General features: G+C 39.7%; 1 protein-coding gene across 2 annotated transcripts in view; it reads right to left on the reverse strand.

Annotated features, from left to right (window-relative positions):
* The window catches only part of CRADD (CASP2 and RIPK1 domain containing adaptor with death domain), a 246,985-nt gene that overhangs the window by 184,699 nt on the left and 35,682 nt on the right, over window positions 1-26,604 (reverse strand). Inside the window, exon 2 of one of the 2 annotated variants that reach the window (XM_044677417.1) lies at window positions 22,810-22,827. The exons of the other annotated variant lie outside the window; for it this stretch is intronic. Coding sequence (XP_044533352.1) covers window positions 22,810-22,827 — 18 coding nt within the window. The remainder of the gene's footprint in view (window positions 1-22,809; window positions 22,828-26,604) is intronic. 2 annotated transcript variants of the gene reach the window in all.

Genomic DNA, 26,604 nt, shown 5'->3' on the forward strand with positions numbered 1-26,604 from the left:
GTCAAAGAATGCTCCAAAACATTAATCCTAAGAGAAATGTGAATCAGAACAAGCCACCCAGGTAATTGGCAAAGATGGCAAAATATGGGAATAGTGAATACTTAAAGAGCTGTGAATTACAATAATTATTCTGGAAAGCAATTGGTAAATATGCAAATGAAATTACTAAAATGGCCATATCCACTGCCCCAGATATTCCATTCATTGTATATAAGCCAGGGAAGTCTTTGGGGGGAAAAAAGTTAAGTTCCTTTATATGCCAAAATACTTAGAGCAGCACTTTATTTGTTGTTATTAACAAAGAACTAAAAGCTACATATATATGTATATATATAATATAAAAGGAATATTTAAATAAATTGTAGCATATGAGTGTAATACAATATTATTATGCACTGGAACTGACAAATAAAAGAAATAATTAAAGTAAGGCAAGAATTACATAAACTGATACAGAATGAAGCAAAATAAAAACAAAACCAAAAACCAATAGATATGACTCGAAGAGTATCAATGGAAAAATGGAAAGAACAATCACCATAAAAGAAGTGAAAGGTAAGGGTGAAAATTTATCAACAAGCTTAGTCCCAAAAATTAGCTACAAGAAAAAAATACACTTATTTTCTCCTACTCCTTCCCAGAGGGGGAGACCAGTTCATGGGCTTAGAACAGTGCACATATTTTCAGATTTTTTTTAAAATGAATTGACAGATTTTGCCATTCCCTCCCACCTCTTCCACTTTTATTTTATTTCTTCTTCTTATATGCAGGGGGTCTCTGAGAGGAAAGAGGGGAAAGGATACAAGGAGAAATGCTGGCGATATTTAAAAATCTTTTAAAGTCATTCTTTCTCCTAATATTCTCAGCACCAAGAGTCAGCCTCTGATTCCATGAGATTAATAATTTTTAGTGGGAAACCTCTTTAGTTATTAATAGAGTATTATCAATGTCACTGGGAAAATCATAATCTATATTCTATCTGTACATGCTGAAATTTTAACATCAGGTATATAGAATAAATCTTTCAGTGCCTCTATTGCTGATGGAAGAAATTTCGACATTATCAATGTAGGTGACCTCCCTGAGCTTCAGTTTCCATAAGTATAAAATCACAGAGTTGAATTAGGTGTTCTGTGAGGTCCTTCCATCTCTAGATTTGTGATCGTATTAAGTTGAAGAGACTAAAAAGATAGGGAATAGACAACATGAAATTCTAATTTCATCAAAAATGATCAATCCCTTTTGTGGCAGCTAGATGGCACAGTGGATATAATGCTGGGCCCGGAGTCAGGAAGACCTGAGCTCAGATTCAGTCTCAGACATAAGCTGTGTGACAGTGGCCAAGTCATTTCACCTCTGTCCTAGTTTCCTCATCTGTAAAATGGGGATAATAATAACACCTACCTCCTAGAGTTGATGTGAGGATCAAATGAGATATTTGTGAAGTAGTTGGCAGTGTCTGGCACATAGTAGGTGCTTAATAAACGCTTGTTTCTTTCTCTCCTTTCTCTTTCTCCCTTTTGCAAAGTATTTTTTTATATTAGATTTCATTGAATAATTTAACATTCCTCTAAATATACTAAAACCATAAATCTGTCTAGAGAGTTGAGAGTAGGAATGGAAAAAGTCCTGCTGATATGAAATGGCATGATCTACAATGCTGATATTCCTGAATCACGTATCTCCCTCATGCTGCTGGAATACCCAATTTGGATGCTCAAAACAAAGACCAGTCACTGAATCTGCCCATTCTACAGTGGCAAGAAATTCTCCAGCAACCTATAATTGTCCCTTTAGCCAAAGATCAGCTACAGGTGATGTAAAGAATACAAGATCTAAAAATGCCCTTTCCTGCAAGATTCCCATTTCCCTCGGGTCCACTTTTTTCTTCTTCTTCTATTTTCTTTTTCAGGAAATCAGATTCACTTTCCTGGTTTGGGGATGAGGGTGGAGAGAGAGAACCCATCATTTCCTATTTACCTTCCAGACCCTGTGTAATGAGATCACTAATGCCAAGCCTCCCAAATGCAAATAAACTTTTTTTTAGTTTGCCTTCTTCTTTATTGTCTCTCTCACATCTTCCCCAATCTCTCCAGAATAAACCTTTGCAGGGGGCTTTTACATAATTTGCAAGAAACTCTAGGCAACTGTGCCAGAACATATTCATCCGAGTCCACCCGGGTGGGGCTGGTGGGATTGTGTTTTCTCACACAAGTGGAGTGAGTACACAGGACACGTTTTGTGCTTCAAACTGAGCTCCCTGGCTTATCTGTTGTAAACTCTGGCTTCTGCACCATGCCACGACACTCACTATTTCCTAGAGAACGGATTCTGAGAAAAAAGAAAGAGCCCCACTTCCCTAGAAACATTAAATTAACACAAGGGATCTGTAAACGAAACAGCAGACGTTTGAAAGCCTTCCCCTTGACTGTTTCCTGCCTTCTTGGAAAATCTCTACATTAAAATAGATTGGATTACACTACAGGACCAGTTGCTACTCAAGAACCCCCCCCCCACACACACACACACACACACACACACGCACGCAGAGTAATTCTCATTTTTAACATTTTAATTTCCTTTAGTTTGAATAATATCGTTGGCTGGTGGGGAGGAGAGTGTAAAAGTGGATGGGGGTGAGGGGAGTGCGTTACAAGAGACAAAACTTTCCACAAAACTGACTTGCAGATCAGACAGGTTTTTTGTTTTTTTTTTGTTTTTTTTTTTTGGGGGGGGGGTTGCGAACAGCCTGGGGAAGGTGAGGGGATCAGACTGTGGTAGCGATACTGAATCAAAAAACCCGAGATGTTATCCGAGGTGTCGGGGACTTTAGAACGCCCCCCCCCAGCTCCCCCTCTTTCCTGCTCCCTCCTCCACCCCTCATTTTACAAATGAGGACGCTCGGTATTGCTGCTGGGTCTCCGAGGCTCTTTACTTGGTGGACACAAAGGAATAAAATGACCTCGCGGTGCTCCCAGGGAGTCCGAAACAGCAGCGGGACAGTGTGCTCACCCCCGGGCTCGCAGCTGGTCCCCAGCGGGGAATCCCGCACCGCACGACGGCGCGAGTCCGAGCCGAGCTTCAGCATCCCCCAGAGAGCCCTGGTGAAGGATGTTCATTTCACCTCCCTGTAAGTTTCCCGTTTTCAGGCGCTCTAAAGGCAGTTCCCAGGTCTTTCTTTGGCGGCCAGGGCACCCAGCCTGCTATTAACCTGACTTCTAGAGGTGTTGAGGGTGTGCCTGGCTCTTGTTTATTCCCTGTTGCACATGAAGACGGCTATTTATGCTTTCTAGTAAATGAAACTAAAACACACAGCCCTAATGTAGGGCTCGCTGCTAAATCCAGATATTCAAAAGGCACGTTAGTATGATTCTGGGCAACATATTTAACTCTGCATGAAAATGACAAAGCTAATTTCCAAGAGTTGCAGCTGCACAAACTATTCAATGGGTCATCTAATAAGCATGCAGCCCCCTAGGAGCAACAACCTAGGATGCTGTTTTCCAAATTTTCTGCAAGTTTTAGGGGGCAGGCAAAGTCTGCCACCATGCACTTTATCCATTATCATTGATGGACCCCCCCCCCTTTTTTAAGGCAAGAAAATATATAAGAATATTATCTTTTGGCTGGTTTGAGATTGCCAATCATTTCCCCCAAGGCAAAGATTTTTAGCAGCCTGGCCATTCTCAGAGCAGCACAAACCAAAATATAAAGCAGCTTTAAAACTGAAACTTCCCCATCCTTTAACAAGTATTTAGTACATAAAAGAGAAAGGGACAAATGTAAACACTTAATTTGACAGCACAAATAGCAGACTGGTGTAATTTCTAATAAAAAAAAAGTTTTAAACAACAACAACAACAAAAAACCAAATAACTGTGTCTCCTAAAGAGCAATAACTTTATTATAGTGTTGTTTAATGAACAACAACCCTTCGAATGGCCAATCCTTTTTTTTATAGGAAGAAAACATCATGATTATAGTAAGTTAAGAATACCTAGTTATGATCTGGAGATTATTTCTAACTTCCATAGAACATTTTCCATTGACTATTATTCTCCTAGGTAAATCCACAGCAAAAACACACAAACTAACAAATAAAAAGTGAAGACATAAAATAAAAGAGAAGAGTTGTAAAACAAAATTAAATAGCTCTACAATGTTTTTTTCAATTTTTAACAAATCATGAATTTATTTTTCATAGTCAAAGAAAAATTATCATGCCTGAATGATCACAGAAGAATTGGTACTACTTGAACCTATCTACTTCCTCCTAAACGGTATTTACCAAGTTCTTCAGTGCTGGAAAATTTGTTGCCACTTGTTAAAATAGTTATGAAAACAGAAAATCAGGCCAGAGAGCAAGGGCATGAGTAGCTCTGATTGATTTGCTTAAATTTCTATAATATGCCATTAAATAAGGTTAAATATCAGAGCTCTCTGCTTTGACCAATTTCTTGTTTGTCTAGTTTTAAAAATCAGTTGAAGAAAAAATTAATGAACAAGTTCAAAATAATTAATACTGACCAGCCAGAAGTGATTTCAATAACTAGCAGGTGAATTATAATCACTAATATTTCATATTTTTTAGCTTTTTCCACAAACATTTTAATCATTAAACTCCAAATGTTATTTATTATAAGTATACACATTAAGTTAAGTGTATTTTTCTTCAACATATTTTTACTTTTCTTTTTTAAACTTAAACTCTTTTGACCAAAGTTTAGTTTTAGTTTATGGTTTGGTTCTTAACATACAAAGCTTGGGTTTTATTTAATGAAAAACAGCAAAACTTTCTCCCTACCGAAGGGGAGCATTGGGAAAGCAAATGTTTCAAACGTTCTAAATAAAGACCTCTTATAATTAAAGCCCAGTTTTTCTACAGAAGAAAACAAGCCCAAGTACAATAACCATAAATCAAAAGCAGTGTAGTAATTAGTAGCATCTATAATGAAAAGTAATGTCTCATTTATCTGACCCTGGTTTTTATATTTTATGCAATAGTACATATTGAGTTGTTTTTTTTTTAAGAAAGAAAAAAAATCTTATTACAATAAGAGGATAAGAGAAAGGAGTTCCTACTTTCCTCTCTCCCTTTTAGAAATTGGTAGGTCAATTTTAATTATTGAAAGGAATAACATTACCAAAACATCATAGCATAGAGAATAAAATAATAAGACAGCATAGAGATTGTGGGAAATAGCTTTGACTGCTTTGAGTTATGCTTTCCTAGAAAGGTTTATAAAATATCAATACTGTACCTCGAAAACTCTGTTTTGAATTACAAAATGTGAAAAACCAATAAAAGGGGAAGCTAAATTTCTGTAATGCACGTAAATTTAACCCAAAAGCATACTTTCAAAATAAGTCCTTTAATGAAGCCGAAAATGATACACAATATCAGCCTTTAAACATATGCCTGTAAATCCCATAAAGAATTCTCTAAGGAGTACTCATTAAAATAGGTAAGTAGAGGTTATGGCCCCCATAACCAAAAGGGCTTGAGAACGGAAAATGATGGGGGGGAGGGGGGAGTGATGCCCCAAATCTGGCAATCAATCTAATCATGCTTACTGCTGCCAGCCCAGAATCAGCTCCTTTTTTTGCTAAGCTTCTGTACCTTACCAGTGTGTCTCCTGAACAAAGGGAGGCAGAGCTCCCTTTAGGGCATCAACTGATATATTTTACTATTAGAAGACAATGTGGAGAGTGGAGGAGATAGAATTGAAGGGAGTAAAAAAGACATTTCATTTTCTCTGATGTTCCATTTTTCTGTCTTTCTACTAAATGAAAAAATCCCCAGCATCTACCTACTAGCATCCCATTTCCCAGAGAATTGGACATTAGAAAGCTCCCTGGGAAAGAGAAGCCACTGGAAAATTACCCGATTTCTTTTGAAAGACTCTGTTTTGAGATTCTGCAGTAAGTTTAGTGGGCACACTACTTTTTTGCTTGTTTGTTTTTTTAAAGGCATCTGTTCTGACCTACTGATTTTTATTCATTTGGAATTGGATTTATGATATCTTCAGTGGTTTTCTAGGAAGAATCAAGACTCTCTCATGTTTACAAAGATAAAGCAGCAGCAAGGTAGAACTCCTGAGCCTAGAAATACTCTAGATACAAAATTAAGGCCTAAAAAAAAAAATCTGGGGTGTGAGCAAGGGAATGGGGAGAATGAGGACAGAGAGGGAGAAAAATAACAAGAGAGAATTAGAGAGAAAGAGAAGACAAAATGGAGAGAGAGACAGAGAGACAGAGACAGAGATTTAGAAGAATGCTTTTTAAAGATAAGGAAATGTTAGCTTCACTTAGATATAATTTCTATTCGTACTAGAACCTGTCAGTTTTTCAAAGTTTTCCTGATATACTTCATAATAAAAGCTTACTTTTCTTTTTTAATTTCAGAAAACTGATCATGTTAGGTTTATCTAATTTAAGATTTCTTAAAGGAGATTACGATTAGGATGGAGTAGTTGTCTGACAACTAATAGGGGAAAATACCAGGCTGGCCCTTCTTCCCAAGTCCAGATACTCTCAGTCTTATCCACCAACCCCCTAATACTCCTGTCCTTACTCTCACATCCTAGCTTCCCCCTTTCTTCTCAGAATCCCTACTCACAGCCACCCCCACCTTAAAAACCATCGGCCAGCCCTTCTCTCTCTCTCTCTCTCCTCTCTCCCTAAAAAGCAAAACAAACAAAAAACAAGACAGTGATTTTTGCTCCAACTGACATCACAGTGAAGTCCAAGCAGAAGAACATGCCTGCCCTATTCAACGAGGCCATGTGATCACCCTAGTTAAACGTAGTTCTTGCAGCAAAAAGTGAAGCCAGCAGGAATTGTTTATGGGCCTCTCCCAGCTTGCCTGCCCTATAGTTTACTGTCTCATCCTGCCTCCCTCCAGTCTCCTAAAAGAATTTATATAATGAGCTTAATTCCTCACCTCTTCTCAGTTCAGATTTCTAATGCTGCAGGTCCCAGCCTTCTGAATTCCCCCAAACAACATTCCCTAACCCATAATAAGCATACAAATGCAAGCACAGCTCTCTGGCTCCAGTCCTTGGAATTATAAACTGACTACCAAGTTTTCTTGGCTTAGGAAGTAAATGAAATAGGCCAAATGGATGCTTTTAAAGGTATACTACCAAAGAATAGAGAATCAGAGATGGAGAGTTGGAAGGACCCAAGATCATCTAATTACAATCCCCAGATTTTACAGAAGGGTCTGGAGGGGCTAAATAATTTGCCCAAAATCACATGAAGAATTAAAGATCAAAGATGACATGTTAAAAAAAAAACCTGGAAAGACTTATATGAAGCGATGCAAAGTAAAGTGAATAGAACCAGGCAAACACTGTACACAGTAACAACAACAACGTACAATGGATCAACTGTGGACAACTTAACTATTATCAGCAAGGCAAGGATCCCAGACAACTCCAAGGGCTTAGGACGAAAAAGGCTTTCTAACACCATAAAAGGAACTGACAGAGTCAAAATGTAGATTAAAACAATCCATCCTTCACTTTATTTCTTCCATGAATTTTTCTCTAGCATCTGCGATCTGTTTTCTTTCACAACATGATGAACATGGAAATATGTATTATATGATAATATATGTACAACCTCTATCATGTTACCTGATTTCTTGGGAGGGGAGAGAGAAAGCCTGGATTGCAAAATATCAAGAAATTGTATTGGCATGTAATCTGGAAAAAAATGTTTAAAAATGTATTTTAAAAGATGGTACATCAAGCCAGGGGCTCTGGCTTCATGGTGTTCTTGGCATCCCACCACTGTCTTGTATCTCTACATCTAAGAGTGGTCCTGGGAGTCCACCCTATGCGATTTTTAGGAAGGAAGAGAGCTCCTAGGAGCAGCCAAATGAGTTGCTACCACCACCTCTGAGAAGCTCCACCTCTCACCAAGGGAAAATGTGACCCAGAGTGGCCCTGGTTTCCATGGATGCATATAATTTTATTCCCCCCACCCCCACCCCGGGCAGAGGTCAGCTCTCTACCGTACCTTCTTATCTAGGTGGCTCATATGTGTCAGGAGGAAGTACAAGAGATTCCAGCTCAAAGCATTTTTATCTCCTTATATATAACCCTGAGATAAAGGTCAAAACTGACTTTTTAAAGTCTCCGACAATTCAGTGTTCTAACATTGTTTTTCATTTCTCTTTCATGGACTCAGAGTTTCCAGGAACATAGCCTGGGTCATTTAGGCCATCCCTCTGCCTCCAGACTGTAGCACTAAAGCAAATGCTTAAAAGTTCTAATTAAATATTTCCTAACCCATCTGAGCTCCATATCCTCATAGTTAAAAGACCTCCCCATCAAGGCGACTAATCAATAGAACCTGGGACAGGGCCACAAACCCAGCTTGTTAATGATAAATCCTTTTGTGTTATGAGTTTACATCCATTTCCTCCTCTTAGGTCTTCAGTGGAGAAAGAAAATATCTGACTTCCATCCCTGGAATAATAATCCAATTGGGAAGTAGAAAAATGGGCTCATGTGGTCAGGACCAAGCTTCCAAAAAACTTTAGAGTAATTAAAAAACAAAACAAACAAACAAACAAAAAAAAACATGTGATATACTCAACTGTACCAGCATCCCTCTTTGCCTGGGCTTGAGGGTGAATTCTGCATGTATCTGACCCGGGAAACAACCTCATAAATTTGGGGAGGAGGGCAAAATTTGAGAGGACAAGGTAATACCTCCAAATACAAGGAAGTCAACCTGAATGACAGGAGCCAAATTAGAATGATTATGAGCTGTCCTTAGAAATCCATGTGCCACTTACCCAGAACTGGAAAGTTTGCCAAAAAGGGTCGGACCACTGTTGAACCCTGGAGAGCTTGTTCTTGACTTCTCTCTAGGAATCCTAATATTGGACTGTGTGTGAGAACCCGGCTGACCTGAGTCTTAACTGACTTCAGGGCCACATTCTGCTTGCTCATTCCTTGTTTTGTCATTACCTAAACTCATTTCCCCATGCTGCAAAAAATGCTTTCCATATCTCTCATATTCTCAATTTGTATCTTTCTCCCTGCCTCCCCCGCCTGAGTTTCCCCTTTTCCAGGCTCACTCAGTATTGCCTTCCGCTAAACCTCTAGGAAGGGCAGCTAGGAGGTGCAGTGGAGACAGTGCTGGGCCTGGAGCCAGCAAGACTTCCCGAGTTCAAACCTGACCCCAGACACTTACTAGCTGTACAACCCTGGGCAAGTCATTTAACCCTGTTTGCCTCAATTTCCCCATCTGTAAAATAAGCTGGGGAAGGAAATGGCAAATCCCCCAGTATCTTTGCCAAGAAAACTCTAAATGAGGTCACAAAGAGAGTCAGACACAACTAAAGAACAACCATCAGCACCACATTTATAAGAAGAATGCATTATGGTTTTAAAGACTCATCTTAAGCAACAAGAGGCCTTTCCTGACCATCTCAGCTGCTAATACGCTCCCTCCCAAACTACCTTTGTGTTTTTAGTTGTATATATTCCCTTGACAATATTCTACACATACACATGTATCTATTGTCTCCCTACCCTTAGAATGGAAGCTCCTCCAGGGCAGGGATGGTCTTATTCCTGCATTAGTATTCTCAGTGCCGAATGCACATAGTAGGTACTTAATAAATGCTGGTTGAATGATCCTTTGCCCTTTAAATTTTTGCATATGTTATCTTATTTGATCCTCACAAAACCTTTACTTTCTGTCTTAGAATCTGTACCATGATTTGCTTCTAAGGTAGAAGACTGTTAAGGGCTGGGCAATGGGGGTTAAATGACTTGCCCAGGGTCACCCAGATAGGAAGGGTCTGAGGCCAGATTTGGCCTCCTCATCTCCAGACCTGGCAACCTTGTACTATTATTATCACCATTTCACAAATGAGAAAACTTGAGTTTCCATTTGGATAGGATTTCACTATTTACACGTCTTTGATGCTAAGTAGTACAGAAATGGAGAAGCAGCCTGTTTTATGTGTCAGAAGATGGTTGGGTGTCCAGGTCTTTTTCACTTCTGAAATTCTTGTATTTAGCTTCTGACCTAGCTCCTCAGCTAAAACTGTTCTTTCCTAGGTTCCAACCATCTCTAAGTATAAAACTGAAGATTTTTTTTCTCAGGCCTCATCCTAGATGACATCCTTGAAGTTTGTGATACCATCAACCACCCCTATCCTACTAGAAACACTCCCTTCCCTCTCTCTGATAGACCATCGTCCATTCTAGCACCCTAACCAGGCCTCTCAGGATGTTATCAACTCTCCTCAGGTTCAATTTTCTATTCAAACAAATCCCCGACTAATATTATCTAGCCCTAATCTCTTCAGAACTGCAGTCCTCCATCAGTAACTGCCTTGCTAGACATCTCTACCTGGATTTTCCATAGACTATTCAAACATGACATATGCAAAACATAATGTGTTACACACACATACACACACACACACATTCAGCCTATCTATACCCCTTTCAAACTTCTCTATTCTTGTTAAGGGTACCACCATCTTCCTATATACCCATGACTAAGATATTAGATGCATCCTTATTTCTTCATTTTCTCTCATCTTCCACATCCAGTGAATTGTTATGTTAGGACTTTTCCATTCTACAAATATCTCCCCACTTCTCTCTTCTGACATACCTGCTACTCTAGTTCAGGCTTATATGACTTATAACCTGGACTATGGCATTCGTCTCCTCACTGGTCTCCCCATTTCTAGTCTCTCCCCTCTCTCATCTATTCTATACCTACCTGCCAAAAAAAAGAAAAATCCTAAATAGAGTTCTGACAATATCATCTCCCCACTTAACAATCTTCAGTAGCTCTCTATTGCCTCTAGGATAGAATACAAATCCCTCCTTTCCCGGAAATCACATATAAAACTCTCCACAATGTGATTCCTGACAAACCTTTCCCATTCTCCTTCCTCACAGCATCCTAACATCCAGAATGGCTTATTCACTATTCCCCAAACTTGATATTTCATTTTCCATCTCTGTGCTTTTGCCCCGACCTTGTCCCATACCCTTTCTCATCTCCACCTCTTAGAGTCACTAGATTCTTTCATGGTTCAGATGAAGTCCTGTTTCATAAACAGAGCCACTGCTGATTTCCCAACAAGTCCATGAGATAGATATTCATGTTCTCTCTCTTCTCAAAGTACCTTGAATTTTCAAAATCATTGGGTTCTAGTCTAAAACCGAAAGGGTTTTCATAGTCATCTTGTCCATTCTCTTCATTTTATAGATGAGTAAATGAGGGGCAAGAAAGATCAAGTAACATACAAATTCACACAAGTAGTAAGTAGAAGAGCTTGGATTTAAATCCAGATCATCTGACAAAATTTAGTGCTCTCTTCATTACTGCCCACTTAGTTCTTACCTAGGTTGTATCATGCAGGAAAAGATACTATTCAAGAATAGGGTGGGTTTCATAATTCCCAGAACCTACTAGAGTGTCTTATGTAGAAGAGATGCTTGATAAATGTTTGTTGAATTGAATTCAGTTGAGGAAAGGGACCAGTTGGGATCAGAGATATAGGCTGGAAGGGATCTCAAAGTCCATCTATTTGTGGGCTGCGCCCCCCCCCCCAACATTTTACAGATAAGGAAATTGAGACTTAAACAAGTAGTTTAAGTGGATTGTCCAAGGTCACCAGGTAGTAAGTATCAGAGGAAGGATTCTAGACCAAGATCCTTTGAATTCAGCCAGAACCACTGTTTAGAGAGAGTAAGAGATTTATCCAAGGTCATCTAAGTGTAAAAGTTGGGACCTAAAGCTAGGACTCCAAGTCTAATGCTCTTCATTGCAAAAAAAAAATAAAATAAATAAAGAGCACTTGGAAAAAACATTACACTTCCATTTTAACTGGGACAAGATACCATACTATTTCTTCTGAGGTCATAGTGCTCTCTTATATTGGCTTGGGGTATATCTGTGCCTAGGGATAAACTGTCTCACTTCTCTTTTTTCCTGACTTCAAATGAGAACTTAATATAAGAACATAAGACAGGCCATACTGTGTCAGACCAATTTAGTCCCGTATGTGGTCTCTGAAACTGGTACCAGGGGACAAGTCGAGAAAGAACATGGTAATTGCTTTTCAGGAAGCTGACCACAAAGGTTACCCTGGTCAGCCTAGTCTTCTCTTAATAACCCATTGTGAATCTATCATCTGTTTGGTTATAAGGCATCTATTTGTTCTATCTTGTTCACTAACATTTATAAAGGGAGTGAGGTAGAGGCAGGGAGAAGAGAGAGAAGGAAAAGGGGGAAAGGAGAGGAAGAGAGAGAGAGAGAGAGAGAGAGAGAGAGGAAGAGTGGGAGAGAGGAAGAGATGGGAGGAGAGGGAAAGAGGAGAAAGATGGAGAGAGTCGTAAGCAGAGAGAAAGAGGATAGGGGAGAGAGACAGAATCAGAGACAGACAGAGAGAGATGGAAAGATAAGAATTTATTAAGCATTACTACTTTCCATTATCTAGGAAGGGAAGGACAACAGGGCAGAAACTAGGCAATTTGGCCTCAGAGTCAAGAAGCAATTCAATTAACAGGCACTTAATTTGTCCTTCATCTTCTCTTACTTTATAAAGGAAGGAAAAAAGAAAAAGGAAACATGAAAATTTGCATAGTTAAACAAAACAAATTGCCACATTGGCCACATCCAACAGTGTCTCTTATTTTCTGCACATTAAGCCATCACTTCTCTGTCACAAAGTAACAGAGTCATTGGTCATCTAGAATCATAAGGCTGGTTATTGTTATCAGAGTTCTTAATGCTTTCCAAGTTACTTCTAATGTTGGGACATGCTGTAGATCTAGCTTGGGAATTGGAATTCTCCTATGGAGCTGCCAGTGATGGAAAATACAATCCTATTAGGAACCTAAAGAACTTTAGATGTGATTCCAAGACCGGGTACAAAGCTGCTTTATGACCTTAGGCAAGACCTTAATTCCTCTGAGTCTGTTTCCTCAACTATAAAATGAGGAGGTTGGGTCAGATCACCTCTTCATCAGAATATTTGCCCCATGAGTATCCTGACTTCCAAGGAGAAAGTACTAGAAATTCTCTAGCTGTAGAGGAAGAAAAGCAAGAAAGCATCTCAAGTAAGTATGACTATCAGCATGATGTACAAGTATGAGGAAGCTAGCATGTTTCAAAAAACAAAAGGATTACAATAACAGAAATATATTTAGATAAGATCTATGGGGAATAGGAAGGAATTGGGTTGAAAAAAGTCCCACAGGATTCAGTGGGGGCATGAGTCCCATTGATCTTTTGTTCTCCCAACACATTGATGAAGCTTCTAGCATTACTGTGGCACCAATAGGGTTAGATCCATTACAGCTTGAGGTCAGGGGACCTTGGACAGCTGCTCAGGTGAAAAGAGCTCAGTTCTAGAGGAGAGGGAAATAATTTCGAGAATCAGAGGATCCCAGTATTAGAGCTGGAAGTGATCTCAAAAGCTATCAAGGCCAAATCCAGAGATAACACAGTGGGTCTGATTTAACTTGTACAATCAATCAATAAGCATTTATTAAGTGCCTACTGTATGTTTAAGAATTGTGCTAAGAAATAGAGATAGAAAAACAAAAATGAAAGAGATCTGCCTTTAAGGAACTTCTAGTTAACAAAGGGAAACAGTATGGACACAGCTAAATAAATAATAAAGTTAGAGATATGGACTGGATTTTTTTACTTATCTAATGAAAAGGACAAAATTTTCTCTACCATTCAGGGCAGCTCTTTCTCTGCAATTCAGTCTTAGCAAGTTGCCTACAGCACTAAGGGGATAAGTGATTTTTCCTAGGTCAGACAACTAGTAAGTGTTAGGGGTAATGCTTGAACCCAAATCTTCCTGTCTCTGAGACCATTCTCTAATCTTGTCAAATATAAATTCTTACAAGTAAATATAGAAGAGGCAGCTAGGGGGCACAGTGGATAGAATTCTGGGCTAGGAATTAAGAAGATTCATCTTTATGTGTTCAAATCTGCCCTCAGTCACTAGTTGTGTGACCCTGAACAAGTCACTTAACTCCTCCATATCTCAGATTCCTCATCTGTAAAATGATCTGGAGAAGGAAATGGCCAAGGACTCCAGTATCTTTTGGGGACACAAAGAGTCCACAACATGACTTTAAAAGACTGAATGACAAAATATAAGGTAATTTTGAATAGCACTAGCTGGAAAAATGAGAAAGATCTTCTTTAGTTGTTTGAAGTGAGCTTTAAAAGAAACTAGGGAATTTAAGACAGAGGAGAGCTAGGCATGCATTCCAGGCAGGGGACACATCTTACATAATGGCACAAAGATGAGAGATGAGATGTTATGAATGAAGAACAAAAGATGAGAGATGAGATGTTATGAATGAAGAACAAAAGATGAGAGATGAGATGTTATGAATGAAGAACAGCAAAGATACCAGCTTGTTTGGACCAGAGAGTGGAAGGAGGAGAAAAAAAATGCCATAAATCTCAAAAGTTAAGCTAAAGCCAGATTTTATTTTTTAATTATTTCAGTCATGTCTGACTCTTCCTGACCCCATTTAAGGTTTTCTTGGCAAAGATACTGGTGTGGTTTACCATTTCCTTCTCTAGCTCATTTGATAAATGAGGAAACTGAGGCAAACACAGTTAAAGGACTGCCTCAAGGTTACCCAGCCAGTAAGTATCTGAGGCTAGATTTGAACTCAGGTCTTCCTGATTCCAGGACTAACATTCTATGCACTGTGACACCCAGCTGCCCAACAGCCAGATAGTGAAGGTCTTTCAATGAGAAGTAAATGAAGACTATGTGCTTCTTAAACACTGGGGACATAAACAGGAAAGAGAGACAGTGCCTGCCTACTCATACAAGTTTGGGGGAAACGTTTTCGTCTAGGAAGTAGCAGGGTGTGGGCAGCCAACTGGCAGGCCTTTTCCTGAAGCAACACTAGTATGGAATTGATTCCTGTCTCCAGAACAGAACAAAGGGGTTGGTATTAGATCCAAAAGGAAACAAGGAAGTCAGTAGAGATTTTCAAGCTGGGGATGACTTGGTCACACCTTTGCTTTGCCCATTTGGTGGCAGTCTGAAGGATGAATTGAAAAGGGGATAAATCTGAGATGAGAACAAATTAAAAAGCTTTTACAATACAGTTCAGCAAAGTGGCTATAATGGCCTGACCTAGGATGGTGGCTGTGATGGTAGAGAAGAAGATAGATGCAATAAGTGTTATGCATGTAGACTCAATAACTTAGCAACTGATTCCACAGAAGGGATGAAGAAAAAGCAAAAAGCTGAGGATGGCATACAGACAGTGCTCAATAAGTGTTTGGCAACTGACAGAACAAAATGAATCAGACATGTGCAAGACTATTAGGCAGAATCTCTTGGACAAGACATTTATCCTTCCAAGGGCTCAGTTTTCTCATCTATAAAATGAGGGTGTGGGATTAAATAACTTCTAGGATCACTTCCTAGAATGGCAAAATGGATAAAGTTCCAGGCCTGGAGTCCAGAAGACTCAACTTCATGAATTCAAATCTAGCCTCAGATACTTCCTAACTGTGTGACCTTGAGCAAGTCACTTCACCCTGTTTGCCTCAGTTTCCTCACCTGTTAAATAAGATGGAGAAGGAAATGGAAAATCTCTCCAGTATCTTTGCCAATAAAACCCTAAATGGGGTTACAAAGAGTCAGACACAACTGAAACAACTGAACGATAAGACCCCTTCCAGATCTATTTCACCTATGACTCATCTAAGATTTTAAACCTAGATGAACAGAAATAGAGGAATTTGTTATAAGATTCATTTGATTTCCAAACTATTCATTTGTAATGAGTTTTCATAGTTTTTTGAACACCAACCTCCACTTTTCTAGGGCTGTAAAGACGAAAGTTATTAACGTCCTTGTCCTTCCTCATTCTCTCTTTCTGCCCAGGGAATAGCTAGAAAAGTTCACTATACAGATGTAATGCGCCAAAAGGAAATGTTTGTTTTGTACTTCTGTTAGGTACAGTGAACAGAACAATCATTTAAAAGTATTGGCCCAGAAAAAACAGATGTTTCCAGTGTTAGTAAATTATTGGGTCACAGGATAATTGGTTAATGGAAGTTTAAAAAAAGAAGGGAAAATGGATCAGTGAAAATACAGATAATGGAAGAATACTGGCATTTTCCACAACTGATAACCCACCAAAGAACAGCCATGATCGTTTTCTTGGTGTTGCCTCTAGTTTGTTAGCCTGGGATCCACATTTTCAACAAATAGATATTTCTCCTATATGAAAGGCACAGTGTAAGGTGCTAAAATGGGAACAATGATTAGTGACAGTCTAATAATCAAGGGGATATATACATAAATGAACATAATATGAAGTTCAAGCACATGAGAGTTGGCTTTGGACTCAGGAAGATGTGGGATCAGTTTCTACCTCTAACATATACTTAGGATGTGATACAGCGAAAGGAATTCTCCTCTTAGTAATCCAGGCCACTGCCTAAGAGGATAAGTTATAGAGAAAGTGAGTATCTACATTGGTAGACAAAAAACTTCACTAGGAGGAAGAAGAGGGAAAGAGAGCGGGGGAGAAAGGGAAAGAACTTCCAGGAAGAAGGCACGAAACTAGGCAGATCAGGGAAAGCTCTATAAGCCCACAGATCATTAACTCCCAGAAAGAGTTGGGGGTTGGGGGCCAGGGAAAACAGCTAGGTGGCTCAAGTGAATTGAGATTCAGGCTTAGAGACAGGAGGTCCTGGATTCAAATCTCACCTCAGATACTTCCTAGCTGTGTGACTTAGGCAAGTCACTTAACCCCAATTGCCTTGTCCTTACTGTTCCTCTTCCATGGAACTAATACATAGTATTGCTTCTAAGATGAAGGTAAGAGTTTAAAAAAAAAAAAAGACTTTTAAGGAGGGATAGGATAAAAAGAAAGAAGGAAAAACAGTCAAAAAATATGTAATTAGTATCATAACTATGAATGTGAATAGGATGAACTCTTTCATAAAACAGAAGCAGATAGCAGAATAGAGTGGAAACCAGAACCTAACAATATGTTGTTTCTTTTAAACCCTTACCTTCCATTTTAGAATCAATATTGTATATTGGTTCCAAGGCAATGGGAGTTAAGTGACTTGCCCAGGATCACACAGCTAGGAAGTGTCTTGGGTCATACTGAATCCAGGACTTCATATCTCTAGGCTAGATCTCAATCTACTGAACCAACTAGCTGCTCCCAATTTGTTGTTTACAAGAGACACACTTGAAAAAACACACGGGAAGTTAAAATAAAGGGCTGGAACAGAACCTATAATATTCTTTAACTGAAGTGAAAAAGATAGGGGTAGCAATCCTGATCAAAGCTAAAGCAAAAATGGGCCTAATTACAAGAGAGAATTGGGGAAACTGCATTTTTTTAAAAACTCTTCCCTTCTGTCTTAATCAAGTATTGGTTTTAACTAGGCACTTGGTGTTAAGGTTCACCCAGTTGGGAAATGTCTGAGGCTACATTTGAGGGAAGGTCTTTTGGGTTCCAGCCTGGTGTTCTATCCCCTGCGTTACCTAGCTGCCTCAGGGAAACTATATTTCACTAAAAGGTACCAGAGACAATGAAGTAGTATAAAAACAACTTTATAGCAAGTTTCTCTGATAAAGGCCTCACTTCTCAAATATATAGAGACTGAATTAAATTTGTAAGCCATTCTCCAATGATAAATGGTCAAAGGATATTAACAGGCAGTTTTCAGAAGAAGAAATCAAAGTTAGCCATAGTCATAGGGAAAGATGCTCTAAATAACTATTAATTAAAGAAAGATAAACTAAAACAACTCTGAAATACCACTTCATAACTGTCAGAAATGACATGCTAGAGGGGATAAGGGAAAGTCAGTTCATTAATGAACTGTTGGTAGAGTAGTAAGCTGGTCCAACCATTCTGGAAAACAACCTGGAACAATGCCCAAAGGTCTATAAAACTGTGCATACCCTTTGATCCAACAATGCCACTATTAGGTCTGTATTCCAAAGAGATCAAAGGAAAAGGAAAAACATCCATATGTATAAAAATATTTATAGCAACTTTTTTTTTTTGTGTGGTGGCAAAGAATTGGAAATCAAGGGGATGCCCAGTAACTGGGGAATGGTTGAACATGTTGTGGCATGTGACTGTGATGGAATACTATTGTTCTTATAAGAAATTATAAGATTTATATGAACTGATTCAAAGTGAAATAAAAGGACCAGGAGATCATTGTGCACAATAAAAGCAATGTGGTAGGGGGAAGCCGGGTAGCTCAGTGGATTGAGAGTCAGGCCTAGAGACAGGAGGTCCTGGGTTCAAATCTGGCCTCGGACACTTCCCAGCTGTGTGACCCTGGGCAAATCACTTGACCCCCATTGCCTAGCCCTTACTTCTCTTCTTCCTTGGAACCAATACACAGTAATGACTCTAAGACGGAAGGTAAGGGTTTTAAAAAAATCAATATTGTAGTGATGATCAACTATGAAAGACTTGACTACCCTGATCAATGCAGTGATCCAAGATGATTTCAAAGGACTCATGATGAAAAAATGCTATCCATCTCTAAAGAGAGAAATGAAGAACTCTGAGGGCAAATTGAAGTATAATTTGCTTGGTTAATTTTCATTTTTATTTTTTTTTTTTGCTTTTTTGGGTGATAAGGCTAATGTGAAAATGTTTTGCAAGATATGACATGAATAACTGATATATTATTTGCCTTATTAGTAAGTAAGTAGGGATAGGAGGTAGGGTAAGACTCTGGAACTCAAAATTTAAGAAGAAAAGAATGATTTAAAAATATAAATAATATTTTTTTAAAAAGAATGCATTACATAAAAAAAGAAATTCTCCTATTCAGGGAAATAAATAGGACTATTTTGGTAGAAATGGAGAAATATATATAGCATTTTTACTAATAATAAACTCCCCAAAAGGTACCTGTATAATCTCTAGAAATAAACACTATTTGAATATGTGAAATACTCAGGTTCCTAGTGGCTGGTCTATGGTTTGTGTTTTACCCTCATTTTAGGGGAATTACAATGTTCTTTCTACATGGAATCAGAGAATCACAAAATTCTAGACCACGAACTAGAAGGGAGCTCAGAAACCAAATGATGTAACCCCCTTATTTTAAAGATGAGGAAATAGGGGGCAGCTGGGTGGCTCAGTGGATTGAGAGTCAGGCCTAGAGATGGGAGATCCTGCATTTAAATCTGGCCTCAGACACTTCCTAGCTATGTGACCCTGAGCAAGTCACTTAACCCCTATTGTCTGGCCCTTACCAATGCTTTGGAACCAGTAGTCAGTAATAATTAAGAGTTTTAACAAATATGTGTATATATATATATATATATGTATGTATGTATGTATGTATACATATATTTATATGAGGAAATGAAGACCCAGAGAGCCTCAGGTCATATAGGAATTAAATATCAGAGACGGGATTTGAACCCATATCCTCTGCTTTAAGAACCAATTTCTCCCCATTGTGTTGTCATAGTAAGGGGGGAAAAGTATTATAGAAAGCTAAACTATGCTCCTTTTTTCTGCTTATATGTGCCTCAGTTTTTAAAATGTGTACTTAAGAAAATCAAAATGAAAGAAACAGCGACCAGTGGGTAGGATAATATGGGAGAAGCTGGCAAAGTTCTTAGCAATTAATGTCCCTATAAAGAGGTCTTCTGAAAATGATTAAATGGTCTAGCCAAAGATACTGTTCAACCATTATTAGTTTGTCAAAAATTCCCTTCCTGTACGAGACAATGTCAAAACAGAACAACATGGTCAAAGACTCACTTAAGTGAGATGGCTCTAAATAGCTGGGCCATTAGGAGATTATTCCTGAGCAGAGCATCCATTATTGACCACTTTCTGTTCATTTTCTCCCCCGTCTATTTCCTCCAGAGCAGCTCACACTACTTTACCAAAACAACAAAAATTAACATTTCCCTCTAGATGTCTTTCTGTGGCATCTGGTAAACAGTCCTTAACAATTCCCTGCCACAGACTCACTGTACTCCCATCAAAAGCCTCCCTTATCTCAGCGGCGCAGTCAGGTGGGTGTCCCTGGCGAGCGAGGGGCCTGGGATGCTCCGTCATGGCACAAAGGCAGCTGTCAGACGGGCTCATAAAGCAGCCAAATCCACGGCGTCAGCACAGGCTAGAGAGGCTCCGTGACAAATACTACTGATAAAACAGAAATCGATAGCATACCCAGAAAAGCTGAATGAGATTATTCCTTGCTGAGTGAGCTGGATCTCAAAATTATGGATTATGTTTTAAGTCAGGAGGCCCCAGAGGCTGTTGGGTGGTGCAGTGGGTAGAACACCGGTCTGAAGGCAGAAGACCCGATTTCCAATCTGGCCTCAAGCCCTGCTTGTTGAACTCGAGCAAATCCTTTAACCTGTGTCTGCCTTGGTTTTCTCAGCTATAAAATGGGAAGGAAAAAAGCAGCTGCCTCACAGTGCTGTGGCTCCAAGGACTGCTTTGTAAGACCTTTAGAACAGTTCCTGGCACACGGTAGACAAATGCTTATTCCTTCCCCTATCAATGTGGCAAGAGTGTGCATGTCTGGGTATGTGTACATATACATACATGCTTATACACACAGACACATTTTAAATCTATCAGTAAAGGAATTCGTTGTTTTTCCTTTTCAAATTTCACATTTTTATTGGTCTTTTTTTTTTAATTCCACCTCTGACACATAGAGGCTCAGCAATTGCAGACAAATCATTCGACGTCTCAGCGCAAGGCTGAAAACTGCAGCTCTGTACTTGGTAGAGGGAATTTCCTCATGTGGGAGTTCTCTGTATTAATGAATAGACAGGTCCAGTTCCTGTCCTGATCCTGGGTTTTAGAATCCCCTCCAGAATTATTGGAATCTGATCACAGATCAAAGCAGCCCGTCTTTCACTTTATTTCCTCCTGTGTGATATTTATCTTCTGTCATAGCATGGGGAATAGGGAAATACGCATTGCATGAAAGCACTGGTATAACCTATAACAGACCACTTTCCTCCTGGGGAGAGGGTCAGGAGGGAGGGAGGGAAAGTCTCTGAATTGCAAAATGTCAGAAAACAATGATAAACAAATTATTTCTACATGTAATTGGAAAAAAAAGAAAATCATTTTCATTTCCGTATATATTCTTCCCTGCTGTCCATCCCAATCCTACTTTGAAACTTATCCTAGTAACAAAGAAAAAAACACATATATAACATATAAAAGATATAGATATATATTATGCTATATTATAAACATAGCAATGTAATTAAATTATAAATTTTTATCATATATATGCATATATATATATACACATAAAAAATAAGCCCAGTAAAACTAAGCAACACCCCAACTGAACTTGATCCCATATGCTGTGCTCCATACCCAGTCCATCATTTCTACAAAAGAGGGAGGAGAGGAGAGAAATGATTATAAAGGATGTAATGGGGATAATTTGAGGAAAGGTGTGTGGGATAAGGGAATTTGAAAGGAGGTTGTCAGAGACTTGCTAAGTGGGTAATCTAGGTTACAGGTAGGCTGGGATTAAGGTGATTCAGGATATAATAGGGCTGAAGTCAGGAGTATAACAGAAGGGAAACAGAGATCTTCAGGGAGAGGAGAAATTAAACTAAACAGACAAACAGCAGGCTTTACAGACTAGGACTTAGACTCAAACACAGGCTGAGGGAAATAGACTAAACTGAAATTAACAAACAGGGTTTAGTTAATTTCACAGGAAGGGACTTGTTTTGAAGTTACACCTTCCTCCAAGATGGATACCCCGGCTTCCCTTCAAGCCCAGAGTATGTTGGTTCTTTCCCTCTTCTTCCCTCTCTTAATAACTAGCAGACAAATTATACTAATAGGTCTGTTGAAACACAAAAGGGTTTATTATCTTTAAAGGATGATTTGTCAGGAAAGTGGATCAAAGGAAAGCCCTAACAGTTGTCTCAGGAACCTCAGGTGGGGGAAGGGAGGCAAAGATGGAGTCTGAGTAAGGACCAGCCTTTAACTCAACTTACAAAATAAATGATGACTGACTAGTTTCTTTATATCTAATATTGTCCAATAACAATCCCTCACAGATTTTGAACTCCTCTCTAATTACTCTCCTTATTAACTCCACAGACATATAAGGTAAGGGAGGGAAGGTAGGAAATAATTTTAGGGAAGGAAGATATAAAGGGTTTATCCAAAATAATAATTTCTTAAATAAATATATCAAAGCTAGGCTAAATTTCAATACTACAGCTAGGTAAGGAGGCAGCTCGGCTGATCAGACAACCTCCCTCCACGGGAGACCCTAATCAACTGTCTTTTCCTCAAGATTCCAAACCCTAACTCCTTTTTGGAACTTAGCCAAAGCTTGAAAAAACTATATGACCCCCTTCTCTATACTACAAGGATGATTTATAGAAGGAAAACATCATTTATAAGATCATAGGATTTGGAGAAGGAAGAGACTTCAGGTACAATCTCCTCAATTATACAGATGAGGAAACTGAGATCCAACCAGGTGAGCAACAAGGTGTATCCCAAATCACACAGGCAGTCACAGAATCTGGATTTGAATCTAGGTCTTCAACTTCCAAAGTGGGTAAAATACACTACCTCTAAAGTCAGTCTCCAAAGGGCAGTATATCACATTCTCTGAGGGTATTTATTTACCCTGACTTCACTTTAACTTGAAATCCAGGGGCAACGAGGTAACAGAGTAGATAGAATACCAAGCCTAGAGCCAGAACCTGGGTTCAAATATGCATCAGATTCTTCCTAGCTATGTGACCCTGGGCAAGTCACTTAACTCTGAGGGCCTAGGTCTTAACTCTCTTCTGTCTTACAACTGATACCAAGACAGAAGGTAAACGCTTAAAAAAAAAAATAGAAAGCTAAAGAGTCAAATTTTTTAAATTTTTTTTATTTTAAAAAGAAATTTTCACATAAGTTTTCTGCAGCTATATGATCAATATTGTCTCTCTTCCTTCTTCCCTCCCCACTTCCAGAGCTGACAAGCAATTCAGTCTGAGTTATACATGCATTATCACACAAAACACATTTCCATAGTATTCATTTCTGTAAGTGAATAATCTTATAAAGCCAAAACCCCCAAACATATACTCAAATAAACAAGTAGCTCTTTCTCTGGAGGTGGATAACACTCTTTTCATAAGTCCCTCAGAATTGTCCTGGATTGTTGCATTGCTGTTAGTAGCAAAGTCTATCACATTTAAATCATTCCCAATATTGCTATTACTGTGTACAATGTTCTCCTGGTTCTGCTTCTTTCACTCCGCATCAGTTCATGGAAGTCTTCCCAGTTTGTATAGAAATATAGCAGTTCATCATTCCTTTGAGCACAATAGTATTCCATCACCAGCATAGACCACAATTTGTTCAGCCATTCCCCAATTGAGGGACATACCTTCATTTTCCAATTTTTTGCCACCACAAAAAGTGCAGCTATAAATATTTTTGTACAAACAGATCCTTTAACAATTTTTTTCATCTCTTTGGGATACAGACCTTGTAGAAGGTCAAAATTTATTATCTGAATACAAAGCACTAAAAAAAGTCATGCTATTCAGGGAAATCGGGCTTTATGAGTATGAGTGGACAAACATACCATTTTACTAATAGTAATAATTAGCTCCCCAAAAGGTAATTTTTGTCCTCTCTAGAAGGAAAACACATATGACTACAGGCAATACCCAAGTTCTTGGTGTTTGGTTTTCGATTTCTGTTTTACCCTCATTTAAGGGAAATTGCAGGGCTCAAATTTGCAAAACTTTCTCATTTTTGCTAAACTCCATGCATTCTGGGGCTATGGCAACAGAGGTTGTGATCTGTCGGGGGAAGGGTTATTGAAACTGAAGTCGAGTTCTCTTCCCATTTGGGGGAAGAAGTCAATTATAACTTCCCAAACCCTCTCTAGCCTAGAACCAACAACAAATTTAATTTCATGCATATTTATTAATTCCCCCATGTGTAATGTGTTGGGTTCCATGCCAGAAAAGGTACAAAGGTTATAGAAGAGAGTTCCTGCCTCCATGAAGCTTATGGTCAGTCTGGCAGGGCAAGTAGATTCAGGAGTAGCAGGATTTTTCAAAATGATAGGACACAGTGGGCATCTAGGTAGCACAGCGGATAAAGCCCTAGGCCTGAAATTGAGAAGACCTGGGTTCAAATCTGGCCTCAGACACTTCCCAGCTGTGTGACCCTGAGCAAGTCACTTAACCCCAACTACCTAGCCCTTATCCCTCTTCTGGAGCCAATACCTCATATCCATTCTAAGAGAAGGGAAGCTTCATTTCTTTTTTTAATTAATGTTCTTCTTGAACCTAGAGGACAAACTAGGAGCAAAAGACCAAAGTAACAGGCCAAAAAGGCCAAGAAACCATTTCTCCACGGTGAGAGCCCTCCCACAGCAGAAGAGGAGGCCAGCCAGCAGAGGCAGGTCAGCACCCATCAGGCGGGTGGCAGAGGGCATCCTCTCTGGGGAGGGCCGGTGATGAAGCTGCTCCTGACTCCTCGGTCTCGGGAGCCCCTCGCCCAGGCTAGAAAGGGTGCTCTGAGGGATTATGGGAGCAGCTCCCTTCTCCTTCCTCTCCAGGCCGCCTGCCAACCAAGGCTCAGGGCAGCCCGAAGCTTTCAGAACTCTGAAGCTCCTCCAGGCCTTCGGCCAACCACCTCGGGAGGAGGCATCTCCTGCCAAGCAGGGCCCACCACAGCTCCTTTCTCCCTCTGACCAGAGGCTGTCTCTGAAGTACCCTTAGGCAGAAGCTCGGTGAGGGGTTCGACTCTCCCCGAGGGAGCACAGTGATGGGCTCATCCACTGAGCGGGGCTCCCTCTCCCTGCTACCTCCATCATGGCATTAATTAGATCAAACCTTTTGTTACTGAGAATAGCTGGAGTTCACTTTTTTAAACCCTCATCATCAGTCTTAGAATCAATGCCATGTCTTGGTTCCAAGGCAAAAGAGAGGTGAGGGCTAGACAATGGAGGTTAAGTGACTGGCCTAGGGTCACCAACTGTCTGAGGCCACATTTGAGCCCTTCTCTAGGCCTAACTCTCCATCCGCTGCCCCTTGGAGTACTTCTGACCAGCTAGAAAGGAGAATCCTTGGAAGGAGTCATGGAAGAGGGATTGGATGGTTTTAGGAAATAATTCCCAAAGAGCAGGCCCAGAGTTGAGTGACTATTCTGCCTATGAGAGAGCCAGGTTGGAGGATGGATACAAGTAAGGCAGGGAGATGGAACAAAAGCTCCTGCCATTTACAAAGTGCTTTAAGGGTTAGGAAAATGCTTTTACTGCATCTCCTCTGATCCTCACATGTGCCCCCAGAGAGCTGATAACATAGCTTCTATCATTCCCATTTCACAGAGAAAGAACCTGAGGTTCCAGGAGGATCTGACCATAGCCACACAGTTGGCAAATGAGAGAGGCAGGACCGGAACCTGGCAGTCTCCTACGGCCCAGTCCAGCTCTGCTTCTCCCCAGTCACTCTGTCCCCCTCATAAAATGAGAAGCAAGAGTACAAAAGCAGAAGAGCTGTGGAAAAGGGCCAAGTGATGTTCCATAAAAGGACCTCAGAGAGCCTAACTAACCCCCACACTTCACAGGTGAGAAAACTCATCACAGTGGAGGGATTTTGTGTAGGTCTCCAAAAAAAAATACATACAAGTTCAAGGAATAAAATATTCAGAATAATCACCAGGCTGCATTGGCAGAGAGATTTTAAACCAAAATTTCCTTTCCCAGTGAAAACACAGCTTTGGGTCTTCCTCTACACCTCCTCCACGTTCCCTTAGAAAAAGTAAAGGTTCATTGTCAGTAGCTAGTGTTCATGTATGTAACATTTTACAGTGCTTTTCACTGGCTATCTCTTTTTATTCTCACAACAACCCTATGAGGTAGGCGCTATTATTATCATCTCCATTTTACAAAGAAGGAAACTGAGACACAGAGAGACTGCATGACCTGCCTAGAATAACACAGTTAGTATGAGTATTTAATGCAGAATTCGAACTCCAAATCAAGTGTTCTATGTAGAACATTCCTTGTTGGGAAGATCAAATGATCTACTGTATGAAAGCTCATAAAGGCCTTTAAAAACAGAAGTTGGGGGTAGAGTGCAGTGAGGTGGCTCCATGGTTTGAGGGCCAGCCTTAGAGATGGAAGGTCCTGGTTCAAATCTGACCTCAGATACTTCCAGCTGTGTGACCCTGGGCAAGTCACTTAACCCCCTTTGCCTAGCCCTTATCCCTCGTCTGCTCTGGAACTATACACAGTGTTGATTCTAAGGTAGAAAGTAAGGTGTTTTGTTGGTTTTTTTTTAAATAAATCTAACCTTAAATAAGATGATACCAACACTATTATGTAAAAATCAACTAGACTGGAGGAGCTAGGTGGTCCAGTGGATAAAGCCCTGGGTTTGGAGTCAAGAAGATTCATCTTCCCAGGTTCAAATTTGGCCACACACACTTACTAGCTGTTTGATGAGAAAGGGGGGTGGGGGGGAAGGAGGGGAGGAGGGAGAAAAGAAAAAAGGAAGGAAGGAAGGAAGGAAGGAAGGAAGGAAGG

This window comes from Gracilinanus agilis, chromosome 5, assembly GCF_016433145.1.
Source record: "Gracilinanus agilis isolate LMUSP501 chromosome 5, AgileGrace, whole genome shotgun sequence".
NCBI classification, from domain to species: domain Eukaryota; kingdom Metazoa; phylum Chordata; class Mammalia; order Didelphimorphia; family Didelphidae; genus Gracilinanus; species Gracilinanus agilis.